This window comes from Nicotiana tabacum, chromosome 2, assembly GCF_000715075.1.
Source record: "Nicotiana tabacum cultivar K326 chromosome 2, ASM71507v2, whole genome shotgun sequence".
Taxonomy (NCBI): domain Eukaryota; kingdom Viridiplantae; phylum Streptophyta; class Magnoliopsida; order Solanales; family Solanaceae; genus Nicotiana; species Nicotiana tabacum.
In genome coordinates this window covers 82,415,001-82,432,441 of record NC_134081.1, presented here as the reverse complement: position 1 = coordinate 82,432,441, position 17,441 = coordinate 82,415,001, and the positions used below count along the sequence as shown (strand labels likewise).

Here is a 17,441-nt window from a genome sequence, read left to right as displayed (position 1 = left end):
CGATTTTATTGTGAGGCCACCCACTTTAGATTTGATATACCTCTTCAAACAACTTAAATAACCATCACAAATATATCAAAGCAAAGCAATTGTGCTAAATTTATAAGGAAAGCAAAATCGATAATATGGGATGAAGCACTTATGGCTAAGTGTCAAACGATCGAAATAATTGCCCCGAGGTCTAGAGATATATTGGATATTAATGAACCGTTTGGTGAAAAATTAATGGTTTGAGATGTGATTTCTGTCAAGTAGTACCAATAGTTCCAAAATCGACAAAAGCCTAGACTTTAAAAGCTAGCTTGCCAAAGTTATATTTCTGGCCTCAAACGAAAAAGATTTAACTGACAAGAAATATAAAGTAAAAACATATCCAGTATTCAGTGTCTTCTTGCTTCGTGTCGGAAACGAAGAAAAGCATCCAATAAAATATAGTTTGTTTCTTCCTAAACACTTGGTTATCAATCCTAATGGTAATAGTAGTACATTTAATAATAGAAATATCTCTATCATTAGATTTTGTGCAAATCGCATGATAGAATTAAAAAAGATATCTTAGCTAGCAGAAATAAATATGTTGATTAACTAAATAAAAGGTTGATTGCAAAATTTTATAGTAAAAACAAAATATTTTTTAGTTTTTGACTTAGCAGAAAATGATACCAATAATTACTACAAAAAAGAATACTTAAATACTTTAATACCAAATGGTCTTCTACCATACATGTTTATTGTCAAGTTTCTTATTTCTTACGTATATTATTGTCGCTGTATATATAATAGACTAAGTTAAAATTGATCTTCCATTGTATATAGGTTAATCTTGAAGAAAAAATATGCTCGTCATGCTACTAAAAAACTTAGATACGTTGAAAGTTTATGTAATAGCACACATATAGTATATAGAAGTTTTGACAATAACGTCATAATGCAAAAATTATGATACTAGTTAATATGCTTCTAAGCATATTCTTATCCCTGAATTCAACTTTCGTCTTCCGAAATTAAGGAATATCCTTTTAAATTTGTGTGAAAATAATTTTTAGTATGTTTATGTTTTGCACTAATAAATGAAGCATAAGGACAAACATCCTAAATATTGGACTATATTTACCGCAATATATTTTCTTGCACGAACAACTGTATGTTGCACTTTCAAGAGGGATATCAAGATCGACAACAAGAATTCTGGTTAAGGTAGAGCAACCAACACATTAGGAGGAAACATATACACAAAAATATTATCCACAAAGAAGTTAAGATACCATAACATTAAATACTTTAAAACTATAACATATAATTATCTAACTAACTTGACAAAATTGAACATTTGTGTAAGTTTTGATGATGTCCTTTTATTTTAAATTCATGTATTATGTTAATGTAATAATAGTTTTCGGTATTTAGATGATTGTTGTTTTATTATACATAAAATTTCTCTCATTAATTAAATTTTATTGTTCCTTCATATAAATAAATGTTTAAAGCATCGTGTATCATTATTAACATGCAACGCACGTTCATAGATACTAGTAAAATTATAGTTCTATTAAAATAAATTATTGTTTAGCTAAATATTGCGTAGGTTACGTTGATCTAAAAATTTTGGTACCCATTTATCAACAAAAAATATTATTTACTTATTAAAAGTTTAAATATCCTTGACGGACTACACCACTAAATAAGAAGATAATTGAGTTTTTAAAGTGTGTTTCAACGGGAAATTGCAGCTAAGTATCAGTTCTAAGATTTTTTCTTTTTAATGTTTTATTTTGAAACAAGAGGTCTTAACTTAAAGGGATTTTTACACAAATAGCCGGCTATATTAATTATTTACTTTTTTAGCTATGTACATAGATTATACATGATTATACATATTTAATAAATAAATTATACATATAATATACATTCGTTGGCTATTTTTAGTTTTGGATTAATTCTTCAAACTTAAAACACTTGTTGTTTCCATGACAATTTCTTTTCATTCGGGCAATAAATATGTGGACTGTGTTGAGAATCAGTAATGGGCTGAAATCCAATCTAGACCCACATGGGTTACTAGTATGCCGGCCCAATTATAAACTAGGGCTTCTTGCTGCTTCTCTTCTCTTAAACCCTAATTTGCATACATCATATACCATTTCTTCAACCCAGCCGAGCAAGCTCGAGGGAGAGAGAGAGAGAGAGAGAGAGAGACGGCGAAATGGGTCGTGTGATCAGAGCACAACGTAAGGGAGCAGGTTCAGTCTTCAAGTCCCATACCCACCACCGTAAAGGCCCTGCCCGTTTCCGTTCCCTCGACTTCGGCGAACGGAACGGTTACCTCAAGGGTGTCATAACGGAGGTTATTCATGACCCAGGTAGGGGTGCTCCGTTGGCACGTGTCACTTTCCGTCACCCGTTCCGTTACAAGCACCAGAAGGAACTGTTCGTGGCTGCTGAGGGTATGTACACTGGCCAGTTCGTTTACTGTGGGAAGAAGGCTACTCTCATGGTTGGGAATGTGCTCCCACTCAGATCTATCCCTGAAGGAGCTGTCGTTTGCAATGTGGAACACAAAGTTGGTGACCGTGGTGTTTTTGCCAGGTGCTCTGGTGATTATGCTATTGTCATTAGTCACAACCCCGATAACGGAACCACCAGGTATATATTAATCGCTTCTTTTCTTAATGTGTTGTTTTTAGTTAATATTAGTATTTAATCAGTGACAAGTGCTTATAATGCTTTACTTGGCTGTGTAATCTGGTGCTTATAGTACTTCTCTACATGATTTTTTGGCACGATTATGTTATAATTGTCGATTGGTTGGGTAGATACTTTAGGTTTAATAAATAACCTACTGGAAAAACAACCTACGCAGAGTAAGTAGCAGTATGTTTTAATCCCAATTGATCTGATTTTGTTGTGCATTTTTTGGTCGACAGCAGTATGTTTTATTCCCAATTGATATGTGCATATCTCGAGCCTTGTTACTGAAGACTCTTAGTTGTTAGTCTGTACCTTTGCATTTGTTGAAGGAAGGTTGTTTTTGCCAGCAAAGCAAAGTCCACTTAATAGTGAAACTTTGCTGTCTATAATGTCATTTCTGCCAACTTATATCTGTTATTTTAGAGTCCCTTTGATATTTTAGGTTTGGACATTTGATCAGATGTGTTTGCTCTATTATCAAAATTATGAACACAGTACTATGTTTCATCTTTTTATGAACTGACAGTGCTGGTTTATCCTGGTTACAACACTATCCACTTTTTTGTTCAGCACTTTCTGTTGAATTGTGTGAAACACTTTTAACTTTTGTTTGCTCCATTATCAAAATTATGAACACAGTATAATGTTTCATCTTTTTATGAACTGACAGTGCTGGGTTGTCCTGGTTAAAACACTGTCCACTTTTTTGTTTTACAGTTTGTGTTGAATTGTTGAAATACATTCAACTTTCCTTGTATATTGTTATCGCCATTTAACCTATAATGTGTTCTAGTTTGCATATTCTTGTGACACTGTTGGTCACACACTCGACAAGAAAATTTAATTGAGTCAATTTTACTTTTGACAGGATTAAGCTGCCTTCAGGATCCAAGAAGATTGTGCCCAGTGGGTGTCGTGCTATGATTGGTCAAGTTGCTGGAGGAGGACGTACTGAGAAACCAATGCTTAAGGCCGGTAACGCATACCACAAGTACCGGGTAAAGAGGAACTGCTGGCCCAAGGTTCGTGGTGTTGCCATGAACCCTGTGGAGCATCCTCATGGTGGTGGTAACCATCAACATATTGGTCATGCTAGTACTGTCCGTCGTGATGCACCACCTGGTCAAAAGGTCGGTCTTATTGCTGCAAGGAGGACTGGTCGTCTTCGTGGTCAAGCTGCTGCTACAGCTGCCAAGGCTGACAAAGCTTAAAAAGTTTAGCTTGTTACTGTTTTGCCCTACTTGTTTCCTGATTAAGACTTTTTATTTAACTATTTGGTGCTGAAATTATACTAAATTTTGTGGGGATGTTGAGTAGCAAATTTGTTTTAGATATCCATATTTGGACAAGTTTGCCATTTACTGTTTTGATTCTTTTAGCTCCTACTGTTTTCCTTGATTTCATCTTTCTTTCTTCTGTCAGTGCATAAAGTTTGATGCTTCTTTACCTACTAATTCTAGTTATTTCTGCATTTGTAAAGGCCCCAGTGGTTTTTGTGGACTAGCTGTTTGCATTATAAATCAGTTTGATTGATGGTTGTTCCTTTTGGTGCTTAAGTTGAGTTTGAGGCAGTGACATTTGTGTTAGTCCCGCCAATATTGCGGGACTTGAGCATCATATGTAGCCAAACCCTGACCACAAGGCAGTCGCCTCCACAAGGTAGCCGCCTAATTGATTGATTAATTTTTTGGACCAAATTTATTTGTTAATAGTAAATATTAACGTAAGATTATCCGCATTTGTAACGGATATTTTCCAATCTGTGTATTGACCACAAGGCAGCCGCCTAATGCTCTTCCCACAAGGCAGCCGCCTAATTCAAACAGGAGTTGAATTTCTGTCACAGATAAAACCTACTTGGATATGATATGTTTGTATTTTCTTTTCAATTAGCTTAGTTCTACTAACTATATTAATCATGAGTTTCTACTAGAAGCTTTATTCTTTTATTAAAAAAAAAACTCGGTACTTTAAGGTGGTGGTATTTCAGTAGTCATTTAGGCTTTTGCTACTTTTGGTTAAGCACACTGATTTTTTCCTTTTTGTGCTTGTTGGGTAGGATTAAAGTTATTGAAGATCCATTTTGACAGAGAGAGCCGGGGTAACATGTGGCTTTCTCTATCAAAGATTTTGAGTTCCAATTTGAATCAATCTGTAAATATCTATGGAGAAGCAGGACACGGAAGTTCTTAGATTTAATATTCTGTCTCTTTCAAAATTCTATGGTTGGTCGTCGAATTTAATGTTTTCAATACCATACCAGCATACCTAGATATATTTTAATCCTTTTTCATGTGTGTATTTAGACGTTGAACTAGTGATCTTTAATCCGTATTACTACTACTGGTCACAGGTGGCTAAAGATGAAGCATTTTCTCTGAATGTATGAAGAAGAATGTCCCTTTTCAAAACAAAAAGAAAATGTATGAAGTAGAATGTGCCTTAATTCTCAAGTAACTTGATATGTGCCACTGAGAGTAACTAGTCACGGTAGCTGATTTCAAGCTAATCGTTTCTGGATTTCATTTAATGGAAACAAGTGTTATTGCTCGATTTCACCCATGTGGCTCCTGTAACAGGCATCCTTGTCTCCAGCATGGTGTGTAATAGTGATTGATAGGCGGGTGTTTGTAAATTACTGAATTTGTTATTTGAGTAGTAGTACTACCAAGTACTGCATTCAATTACCCAACCGAAAAAAAAAATAGACAAACAAAAACCAAGTACTAAATGTTGGAATCCTTCTTGTTACTCAATAACATCATTTCATAGAATAGCATGATAAAAATCAAAGATTATGTCCAATTTGAAGCGATCTCAATTGATCCCTCGTTACTTCAAGTGCGTTGCAACGTGCTAAAAATCAATAGAAGAAGCGTGTCAAAAGGAAGGGTGGGGATACACTAACTGTATATAGTTACAGCGCATCTAAGGAAATTTAGTGCACCTTAGAATTGTTGTTGACTTTAAAATAATAAGCATATATATCGAGTAAAAAAATACTGACTTAATCTTGAGTGTTCCTTAAAGCATAATAATCAATTCGATATTGATGGTTTAAATTTATTTTCTGAATTAAAAGTGTTAAGAAAAATAGTACAATTAGAAGATAACAATTTAATTGATATACTCAATCAAATAAAAAGATTTGATTCTTTTCCAAATGCCTATATTGTTTATAGAATCATGTTAATAACTCATGTTACCTTACTTCAGCATAAAGAAGTTTTTCAAAATTAAAATTGATAAAATCTTAACTAAGCTCAATAATATCTGAAGAGAGGTTAAATAAATTAACTATATTGTCAATTGAGAAAGAATTATTAGAAAAAAATTAATTATAAAAAAATTCTTAATAACTTTGCATCTAAAAAAAACTAAAAATATGGATTTCAAATTAAAAAAAAAAAAAAATTTAAAAAAAATTAAGGCCCCTCATAAAATTTAGCTTTAGGTCACAAAATTCGTCGGGCCGCCCATGGTTATTAGCATAATCTCTGTTGGCTATTATTTGAATTTATTAAATATTTATTTCTTTTAAGTATGGATCATATGTAAATTAATGCGTGCATTAGGGCATATTATTTACATCATACTTTTTAATATGCGGCCTTTTTTCGAATCCAAATACTATGGTTACGGGACCACTTTTTTTTATGGATCATATCTATATTTAAAATTGCCGGAGTAATCAATTGACATTCTTGGATAAGATTCAAATATATCTATTTTTGATGTAGCCAACAACGTGGATATCCACTCTCTAATACTTGCTTCGGTAACTTGTCTGAATTGTTAATTTTTAAGGTTTTATTAAAATGCATTGTATGTGAGCGTGAAAATAAAACCTGAGAGGAGTAATTGCTTTTCTCGTTCCTTCATTTCGCTATTCGGCATTCGCCCTAATCATCTACCGATAAATTACCTTCCCGTTTTATCTTTTCTCGACAAGAATTTTCACTTTTAACATACACTACCTTTTTTTAGAATAATGGGAATCCTTTCTTGTCAAGTCATGTTTGAATGTTAGGTATCTAAATATTCTTATGGTTAGAGCATATGATATGATGTTCACATTGAATATGTATGGGTACTCAAAATGGTTTATAGAGGTCTTATATATCATGAAATCTGTTGCCTTAAAGTGAGCTACATATTCGACTGACTTCCATTCTCTCAGACCAAATATTTAGCAACATATGTCATAGATTTTGGGCGTATATCTAGATGCTTTATTTTTCGTCTTAATGTACGGCAAGAAATGAAAGAATTAAGAATGTAAAATTAATGTTTTTACACTTGAATGTATATTAACTAGTTGTAGCTAGCGAGTAAGTTATTTCATTTCCAAGTTACTAATGTACATCTTTTATGACGGTTAACTATAATTTCCTTTAGGTGAGTTAATGCTAGTGTCTAAATGTTCAACTCTTGGAAAGAATAAGTTAAACAAAATATATATGAATAATTAAGATGGATATAAGTAGAAGTTGATAAATGACAAGAATGGGATAGGAGAGAAAGGACAATAACCACCAACTACCTTTGGGTCCCCTGTTAATAACTCCGGAGTTTTATCCTTGGGGCCAGGCACGAAACAGAGAGAGATGCAGAGCGAAACAGGGGGTCAGCTTTAAATACAAGCTTAATCTGAATATCTAAACTCTGTTACCCCCCCAAAATGAAGTTCCTTCTGGAACTATTTGCCTGCTGTGGCTGTTCTTCACGTTTGCCCCCTGCAGAGGACAGTGGACCTCTTGTTCCTGGTCCCGCTCCGCCTACTAACCGTAAGAACAGACGGCGGAGGAGAGGGAGAGGTGCGCCACCGAGATGTGGTGGTTCCGTCGCTAATTGGAGGCCGTCCCTTTCGGCCATTTCCGAAGACAACGCTCTGCCACCGAGGAATGTGAAGAGAAAGGTCTCAACTGCTTCCCCACCGGCCACTCAACCCCGTCATCATCGCTGCGATGACACCAGGTAAATCTGTTTAATTGTGTAAACATCTTAATAAATTATTTATTACACCTTTATCTTGAACATGTAAAAAAATCTTTATGCTGATAATAGATTATTGCAAAAACTTGAATGGACTTCAACGTGCTCTAATATCATGTTTAGTACGTTCTACTTCTTTGTCCTTTCTTTTTCTTCTTTAGCTTTCGCAATTCACGATCTTGAATTCATGATCTTTCACTTGTAAAAGTAAATCTTTTATGAGAAAAAAAAAATAGGGTTATAAAATTAAACAAGTTTGTAAAGAACTACAAAACTAACTTATGAAAATACATACCCGCTTACTCTTCGAGAGTTGGTAGAAACACATTTATTGCAATAATTTATATAAATTTTCTGAAAGGAAAGCGATGATGCAGTGAATGAAAACTAGCATCCTTTAAATGTTCAAAGCTTAGATAAATTTGTGTAAACTTAATATCGAAGTGAAACAACTAATAAAGGAAATTAATCTGACAAAATTCATAGTTGTTATGCAAAAGACTAGTTGGTGCAACAACAAATTCTGTGTGGTATTTCAAGTTATCTTCTTCTTCTTCTTCCGCTTTCATGGCTTAGTCACAAACTAACAAATTTCTTTTTCTCTTACGTACTAATACTTGTGCAGGAGAGTTCCCGTTTCAGCGTTGGCGCCAGCTTTCCCCCCAACTCCTTTCTTATTTTAATTTGGACTGCTCAACGTATCCTTTAATTTCCTCTGTAACCTTTGGGGCTCTTTTAGTTGTTTACATGTATGCTTATCTCTCTCGTTTCCTGCTAATTTCCATTTGTCTTCCCCCTTTTTTCCTTCAATTTTTCTTGAATTACGACGAGAATAAAATTAATTATTTGCAGATAATCCACTAAAACTACTGATGAGTTACCATAAACCATAAAATGCAATTGAGTTGCGGAACCAAATGTACCGCAAAATTTGTTCTAAACAACTGTACTGATCCAATCCAACTGCTGTGAAGGCGTAATTTGGCTCAATACGGTTAAATTAATCCTAGGGAAATTGGCTCAAAAAGGCTTCTCTATGTATATATTTGTAAAGAAAGAGCAAGTGAATCACTACTCCGTTTTTTGAACCCTTTACATGCCAGTACCATATGAATAAAAGAAGGGACTGATTTATGACACTATTAAATAGGGTTGGATAATCCTATTCACAGTTGTGCAACAGAGCTTTTCTTAGTTTCAGCTCTAAGCCTTTAACATTCCTTTTCTCATATTTGTCAACATTTTGTGTTTAATTTGAATCTTTTCTTAATCATCATGTGAAACACTCAAACATGCATCGGTTCCTATCTGGAGTAAACTCTATGTATAGTGCATAAAACCGTTTTAAGTAAAGGATGTTAAGAGTTGAATCAATTAAGTATATCAGTTTAGTCTTGTCAACTTCCATCTTGAATCCATGCAGTAACACATTAGTAGAAAAATGGTTGTTAAAACAAAAAAATGACAACAATTTTTTACTTTTTTTTATTAGCTTTTGGTAGTATGATTCAAATATTCGACATCAAATAACATGGGAAAACGGGCTATTTTAACACTCAAAAACAAAGTGATACAAAAATGGTATGTAGAAGTCTAAGAAATTTCACTAGTTAACTTTGACAAAATATCATCTAAAAAATCCCTCATCTTTGTTATACATGGATAGAGCTACTCCACGACATTGCAGAAGCAAAGACATTTAAGAAAAAGTATTTATTAAATGGATTAGGACAATATTCCCATAACAAAATATGAGCAGAGCATAAAGAAACATGTGGCATTATAATCAAATAGGTACAGAACAATTAAAAGATTAACTTTGTCAAAGCTAATTCGAGTCTTTCAACTCCTCGAATAACTATTTCAATTGCCGTTTTTTTTTCTTTTTCCACCGAGTGTCTGGTACCTTATTGGGACCCGACTAAATCCGGATTCGCGCCGGGAAGACCCACATTGAGGGATAAAACGCTCCCTAACAAAGGTGACTTCATACCCATGGACTCGAACCCGAGACATCTGGTTAATGATGAAGGAGTACGTACCGCTCCACCACAACCCTTAGCCTAATATATTTGATAACATGTCCATCTATACATATTGGTTCAGACCAACGCCCTGATAGAAAAGATGGCAAAAACAGTCCTACAACTAATTATAATATCTTATGTTCAAATGAACTAAATAAATAAAGGAATGACAACATTAATTGTAAACATAAACCAGAAAAGTTGAGTTTGTTCTTTGTTCCTGCTGTTACAAAACTGGCTCATATTTTTCCTTATGGTTTGCGAAAGGTTCATTTTTGCCTCTTTTTCACTAACAAAGCCATTAGAAAAATAAAAATAAAAAATAAACATGGAAAAGGCCCAAAATTACCCCTCAAATTTGTGAAAGGTTTACTTTTGCCCTAAATATATATTAATTTGATTAATATTTACCCTTTTCACTAAGGGACCCATTTTGAACCTCAATTTTTTACATATTAAAATCACAAAATGATACTTTAAAATTAATTAAAAATTCATGAAAATTCTCAATTAAAAATAAGAAACTTTAAAAAATGGAAGAACTAAACACACGTCATAGCTAAATTAAAACAAATATAACAACAAAAAAGCTACCAGAGTAAGCAAAACAAGGAATAAAGTGTCTGATTTTACAACTACTAATAAATAAACTACTAATTAAAGCAACAGTTATATAAAAAAAATCAAACGCATTTGTTTTGGGTTGAGTTAAACCTAAATGGGAGAGGGGACGGGGGGTGATTAATAAGAGAATATTCAATTAAATGTCAAGTATCATTTTATGGTTTTAAATTGCACAAATTGAGGTTCAAAATTGATCCCTTAGTGAAAAGGAAAATATTAATCAAATTATTATATATTTAGGGCAAAAGTAAACCTTTCACAAACCACAAGGACAATTTTGGATCTTTTTCATATATATATATATATATATATATATATATATATATATATATATTTTAATAAGTCTGTTAGTGAAAAGGGCAAAAATGAATCTTTCTCAAAATCACATGGACAAATATGAGCCATTTTTGTAATGGTAGGGACAAAAAATTGCCCAACTCTAAACGGAGGGCAAAACTGCCCATGAACGTAAAGTTCATGGGCAACTTTGGCCATTTTCCAGATAATTAAGACACAACTGTAATAAATATATGATGATCACCGACGAACAATAAAAAATTAGGGGATAAATGAACTCAGGAGCGCGCATAATAAATTTGATATAAAACCCTAACGTAATAGACAAGCCGGAGAGTTCAACCTGCAGATATTCATTTAGTAGATATTAACCTTATTTATATAAATTATACAGTGGCCGAATATGCAACTACTATAAAAAATCTCAATGGGGAATTCAAACTGCAAGGAGAATTTGAGAGTGGATATATTTGACATGTCAAAGGTTTACCCTTTCATATGCCGCACGGTTAAAATTACATTATTAAAAAACTTTAACCTATATTATATAAAAATTACTTATAATTTTTAACAAATTATCTCTAAAGATTAATAGTTTGAATTTTTTTTTATGTAAATAGTCATCCACGCAAATAAAAAATCTTTGATTATTTAAGTTTTATAGTTTAAAATAAAAATTGTTTACAAGTAGTGTAAAAATATTAGTTCCTAAACATGCTCTGATACCACATGCAAAGATTTTTATTCCCTATATATATAGGAATTTATGCTTTGATACCACATGTTAATATTTTCAATATCTATTAGTGGTGTCAAATAAGCGAGTTGGACTAATTTTGAACGGATCAAAATAGGCCGGTCAATAAAGTTACTTGGGCTGAGACAGGTAATAGGAACAAACCATATTCCTTATAAAAGAAATAAAAGGAAGAAGACAAAAAAAGTGAAAAAGTCAAAGAGAAAGTAAAAGACAAATGAAAATGTAAGAATGGAAAGAAAGAAAACAAGAGAAGAAAGAAAAAGTCAGAAAAGTTAGACTGCAACCATATGAAAGAAAGAATTCGGTGCGCAATTTGCGGTGCCGTCCTGCCGCGTTTTCACATTTGCCGAAACTTTTTTCAGCAGACGCTCTACCTATAAATAGGCATTCTCTTCTTCGATTACAAATCATCCTCACAATTTCTTCTTTCTTTTCAGTAAAAAAAAGCTATTCTCTATGTGACCATGGAGTAGGCAAAAATTATCGAACCACGTAAATCTTGTCTTGTCTTATTTTCTGAAATTTATTATTTTTCTCTTTTAAAGTATTTTTTCCCTTCTATTAGCCTAACGCGCTTCCCAATAACTAGTATCAGAGCATAGACAATGTAATTCTGATAGAAAAGTACGGTATTAGTACAAGTACTAAACACAAGAATAGTGCGACACTATTGCTCATAAATACTAATACTATTTACAATAGTGAATTGATATTCATTACTAGTGATAGTATTGTTTGGGAGCATCTAATTTTTGAATATATTTAAAATTTTTACCACTTTTTTTAGTATTTAAATAGTTTTAAGATAAATTTTGATATTTTAGATTTTACTTAAGAAAATGAAAAAAATAAGATGAAAAGAAAAAAGGAAAAAATCAAGATAAGAAAAGAATGAATTTATTATGAAGTTAGACTAACGTTTCTTAATAAAAGGAAAGTTGCTTCTACTCTTTATAGGTGAACCCCTCACAAATGGACAAAATGAGTTACAATTCACCCGCACATGGACTGAGGGACAACACATTTTTTCTCAGGGATTTTTCTTATTCTCCATGTATATCACACACTTTTTGACTCACAAAAAGACAATGCACAATACACTTTTTGACTCATGGTATCCAATTCACACCCCCAAAACACTCTATAAAAACACACACTCATTTCCACACCAGAGGGACGGACCCTATTCCCGCTATTTTCTTTCTTAAAATGGAGCTCTATCACCCAAAAGTTGCATAGCTCCTTCCTCTAAAAAAATAAAAGCAACGGCTCTTTGTTCTTGAACAACACACAAAGCAAACAGATATGGGAAGCAAAAACAGAGGAGAGCACAATCCTCTTCTTCCTCATCGATTCATCATCATCATCTTCACACCACAAAGCCAATCTGAAACTTTCTTCTTCCTCCATGAAAGTCTAGGCATGAACACCCCGAAAATTCCTCAAATTCCAGTTCCAAAACACCTTTAAACCAGTCAAAAACGACATCCAAATCAGCCCCCTAAAACAGCCCCGAAGCCCCCTAATAAAACAGCTCGAAAACAACCCTCTTTTTCTCATAAAGCAGTAGTATTTTTGGGATCGAGTTCAGTTAAAGCTCCGATCGTTGATCGCTAGTTCCGTTCGAGTTCGCCGGCAAAGGTTCACGGTCTCTGTTTGAACCTTTGGTTAATATTTTCCACTGCTTTTGCGTTTCAAAATGGTTGGCATCAGATTTCATAATATAAAGGTCCATCTTTTATTTTATGTTTTCAATAAGATTGTTGTTTTGTTTATTTCCCCTTAATTACATGTTCCACTATTCCCTTGACTTGTTAGTCCTTTTTGGCTTATTTTTATTTAAGTATTTTATTGCTTTTTGTTTATTCTTTTCAAGTGAAACTAGTTTAATGCCATGTACTGTTGAGCTTAGTTTAATTAAATGTTTAAGTGAATGTGTTATACTTGTGCTTTATTTAATCAATTCCATAGTCTTTTATTTTTTTTATTCTTGTATTACTTTATATCTCTAAGATTTAAATAATTTTGACAATGGAAGAAAGAATGAGCTTTGAGAGTAAGTTTTATTAGTTTAATTTTCATATGCTATGCTGGACGTTCTTGTTATTAAAAAGCATGATTAATGATTTGTAGTTTCTTTCATACTGTTTGCATGACTAGTTCTAAGAATTATTTGTACTTTTTGTCTCATCTTTGGATAGTGATTTGCACATAATTGATCTTGTTCATATTTTCTTAGTTAAATCATACATTTCTTCCACAATGCCAATTCCATAATTCTCCTTCCTTATAATAATCTCAAATTTGGGGAGGGATGATTCTTGAATACGTTAGTATGATTTTAGGCACACTCTTAATTTCAAATTATCATGATTATGTATATGTTCGCGTGACATTATTACGATTTTCAAAATTAAAGGCAAGGTATGCGTTCGCGCAACTTTGACAGAACAATCTTAATAATTATAAAAGTGTTATCAATTGTGTATACGCACGCATGACATAATTTTTAATGTGCCAAATAAAATGGGTACACGTATGCGTGACTCGTTTCAAGATAATTTCTTAATTACGAATAATCAAGCAATAAAAGCGGATAGATAAAACATAAAAACCAATAAATCACAGTTTGTCCAAAATTAATTCAAGCCAATTTTAGTCAATAAAAATGACCGTGCTAGAATCACGGGACTCGAAAAATGCCTTACACCTTCTTCCCGGTCAACAGAATTCCTTACCCGATCTTTATTTTCGCAGACCAATAATAAATAGAGTCAACTTTCCTTTGACTAGGGATTCAAATAAAAGGTGACTCGGAACACCCAAAAATCAATTTCAAGTGGCGACTCTATAAATAAAATAATCCCTACTCAAATTTATCACTTTAATTGGAAAAATCCTTTAATCCACAATATATTATTTTGCGGGTAGAAAAGGGGTGTGACAGCTCTAGCGACTATACTGGGGACCTATAAGAATTCGAGCTTGTACATTGATTAATTTTTGGATATTACTGTGTATGTGAGCCTAATGTGCTAATTGTCACTCATTTACTGCTTTGATATTGTTTGAACTGTATATATAAACTGTCTTCTCTCGCACCCCATCTGAGTCTTCTGATAAGTAATAGTGTTGTGTGTGCTGACCAGCTCCACAAAATTTTCTGTCTGAGATAAAGCCAGTGTGCAGACCTGCTCCCGGTGAAGGATTTAATCACACATGTTTAGGCGAGGAGAACCACCAGTAAAGCCGGAACCGTTCTACGGCTAGCACGCTGACGCTCCTCGGCTTGGGTTATCCGCCCGAGTAAGCCAGGTCTAGATATCTTCTTCTATAAGATTTAAAAACCTAGAAGAACAAGCCATATGCCTGGTTATCCCTAGTAGGATCGTTTTGTTGCATCATTCGACTTAGCGAAACTCGGCACAAGGGTCGCGTCCGTATAAGACAGGTATCCTTTTTGAGACCATCATGTTCACTTATGTGCTACTTGCTGCATCATTTGGAAGGCTTGCTTGCATTGTTGACTGGCTTTAGAGAATTAGTTGAGTGAAATTAAAAAAAAAAATATTCCCCTAATTTTGTATAAATAATCCGTTTTACTATAAATAAATAAATAAGAAAATTGAAAAAAAAATAAAAAATGGTCAAAATCTATTAAGTCTTGGACCGAACTATGCGGGTCTGATTCTCACCGGATGTGAGATACGTAGGCAAACCTCATCAGTTCCCCTAATTTTTAAAAATCCAAAATTATTTTCCTTTAATTCCTTCTTTAGAAATCTTTCTTTGAGACGTCAAATCCAAAAAATATTTTCATCATTTTTTAAAAGTCTTTCTCCAAAAAAAAAAAAAAAATTTAAAAAATCAAAATTAATTTTTTTTCTTTCTTTTTTTCCGAAAATTATGAAAAATAAAAAATTCAAAAATAGTTTCTTTCTTGTTAAGAAGTCTTTCTTTCAAAAATTTTGAATAAAAAAAGAGAGAAAATTCAAAATCCAAAATAGTTTCCTTGTTAGGAGCTTTTGTGGTATGATTTTCAAAAAAAAAAAAAGATTGATAAATAAATTAGAAAAAGAGTTAGCTTATTTACTTTATTTCTGATATCCGTAAACTACACAAGATCTGATTCATATTCCCACATGATACGTAGGAAACCCACATCAGGTTCGATCGAATGATTTTGAAATAAAAGTGAAAAGAGAAAGAGAAGAAAAGTGTGTTCATTCTAACATGCTTGTTATTTTGGAATAAAAGCTAGTTAAAAGTGGTCTGTTTGTTGGTTTTCAATGGTGAATCACGATAATAATTGAGGATTACTCTATCAACTTCTCAACCAAGGGAATAAGCACCGCTATTGTTGATTCAACTAAGGTCACGAAAAGGAAAGTACACAATTTGGTGGTGAAAAGAAGAGGCAAATGTTGGTTGACTTTTACCAGGTTTGAGCAATAGGACATGCTTTGTGTGAGGCAATCTGTGCTGATAGGGACATGAGAAGTCTTCCAAGTCTTTTGGTTGCTATGAAATTTCTCATGCCGCTAGTCTTGAACAGTAATGCTGATGTGCAAATGCGTAGCTAAAATGTCAAGCTTGATAATTGGAAAGTCACTTCCCTCATTGTCGGGAAAGAGTCTTGGTAACTTATTTTTTCATAATTTCTATCATCTGGATTACTTCGAGGTTTTAATCCACATGTTGTTTGTTTGTCCTGTCATCAAACCTCTCTATTCTTTAATCAATAAAATACAACTTTTTGTTTTGTGTCATTTTAATCCATTGTGTTAAATTATTCTTGCATATATAGTTCTTTTCACGCCAATTTTAGTGACATGACATGCATGCAGAGTTTTCGGCTAGATTTTATAAAGCCTGTCCAATCTTGAATTAAATCGAGGAAATACACTTTGAAGATAAGGAAAAGGCTGAAATACTTTGATGATAAGCTTGTGTCAAATTCACGAGGAGCTAAAATAGTTATATCCGTAGAGGTTAAAGATCTTTTCATCTCAATCTATCATGGAAATCCGGCTTAAGGATATTTGAATGGGTTAAAGTTTTGTTGGACTAATCAATAAAAAGAGTTTTTTACCACGGCCTGCCATAATCTAATCATATCAGGGAAGATGACCCAAATCTCTAGAGAAGGTACATTCCAGGGAGTTTTAAATGGATTAGCTGGTACTGAAGTGCATCATTTCACATAAAGACAAAGACCAAGAAAAGGTGGCTCCAAATTATTAAAGGTCATTTGTTGTAAATAAGATATTGACGATGGAGCTATACAACAGACAAAACCAAGAAGACAGTCATGTCCATCAATGTCAAACCTGAGAAGAGATAGAATGTTTGGCATTCTTGAGGCTGTGAGGCCCTTTTTCTGCTACCCAAACACTTTATGTCCTTCGTCACCCCTTTTTGAGCCTGTTTTATTTTTCTTTAACCCCCCTCTATTGGAATCAAGTATAGAGTAAAAAAAAAAAAATCCAATATCCATGCCACTAGAAAATAGGAGCTAGGACAATTTGATTATATAAAAAAAAGAGAATAAAAGGAAAAGAGAAAAGAAAAATAAAAAGAAAAACAACAAAGAAATCTTTCGTGTTAGTTTGAACTACGTTTAACTTGATTCCTTTAAAGGATACGTAGGCAGCTCTATACTAGGGTTCAGTCCAACCAAATCAAAAATAAAAATTTTCCAGTATCTGAAACTGAGGCAGGAGTTTTTTTTTTATGTTTTTATGAAGAGTCGATTCCAAGAGTTGTAAGATACAACCCCCTCATCTTGAATCTATTTTGAGCCTTTATGCAACCATTTCTTTCTAACCCTATCCAAAAGCCTTCTAAATAATATATAGTTTAAGTTTGTCCCCTGTTATACTTTTTGTTTAGATCCACCCCTACCGTTAACAAACTTTCTAGAATTACCCTTAACCCTAACAGATCTACACCATGGCAGCTGACCCCCTCAATTATTTCCATGTTAGCTGCCATATCAGCAGGTCCCACACACTAAACCCACCCCAATTTTAATACCCGATTCGAATTAA

The 17,441-nt window shown here is 33.4% G+C and overlaps 1 protein-coding gene and 1 non-coding gene across 2 annotated transcripts; both read left to right on the top strand.

Annotated features, from left to right (window-relative positions):
- The first annotated feature begins 2,196 nt into the window (after positions 1 to 2,196).
- On the top strand, positions 2,197 to 4,024 carry LOC107816448 (60S ribosomal protein L8-like). Its single transcript, NM_001325974.1, is given in 2 exon segments — positions 2,197 to 2,643; positions 3,557 to 4,024. Coding segments are annotated over 2 exon segments (783 nt in total). The 5' UTR covers positions 2,197 to 2,203; the 3' UTR covers positions 3,900 to 4,024.
- A 3,185-nt stretch (positions 4,025 to 7,209) lies between these two features.
- Positions 7,210 to 8,493, top strand: LOC107816446 (uncharacterized). Its single transcript, XR_012698468.1, has 2 exons — positions 7,210 to 7,665; positions 8,309 to 8,493. It is a non-coding gene; the product is annotated as an uncharacterized LOC107816446 (transcript).
- Positions 8,494 to 17,441: the final 8,948 nt, after the last annotated feature.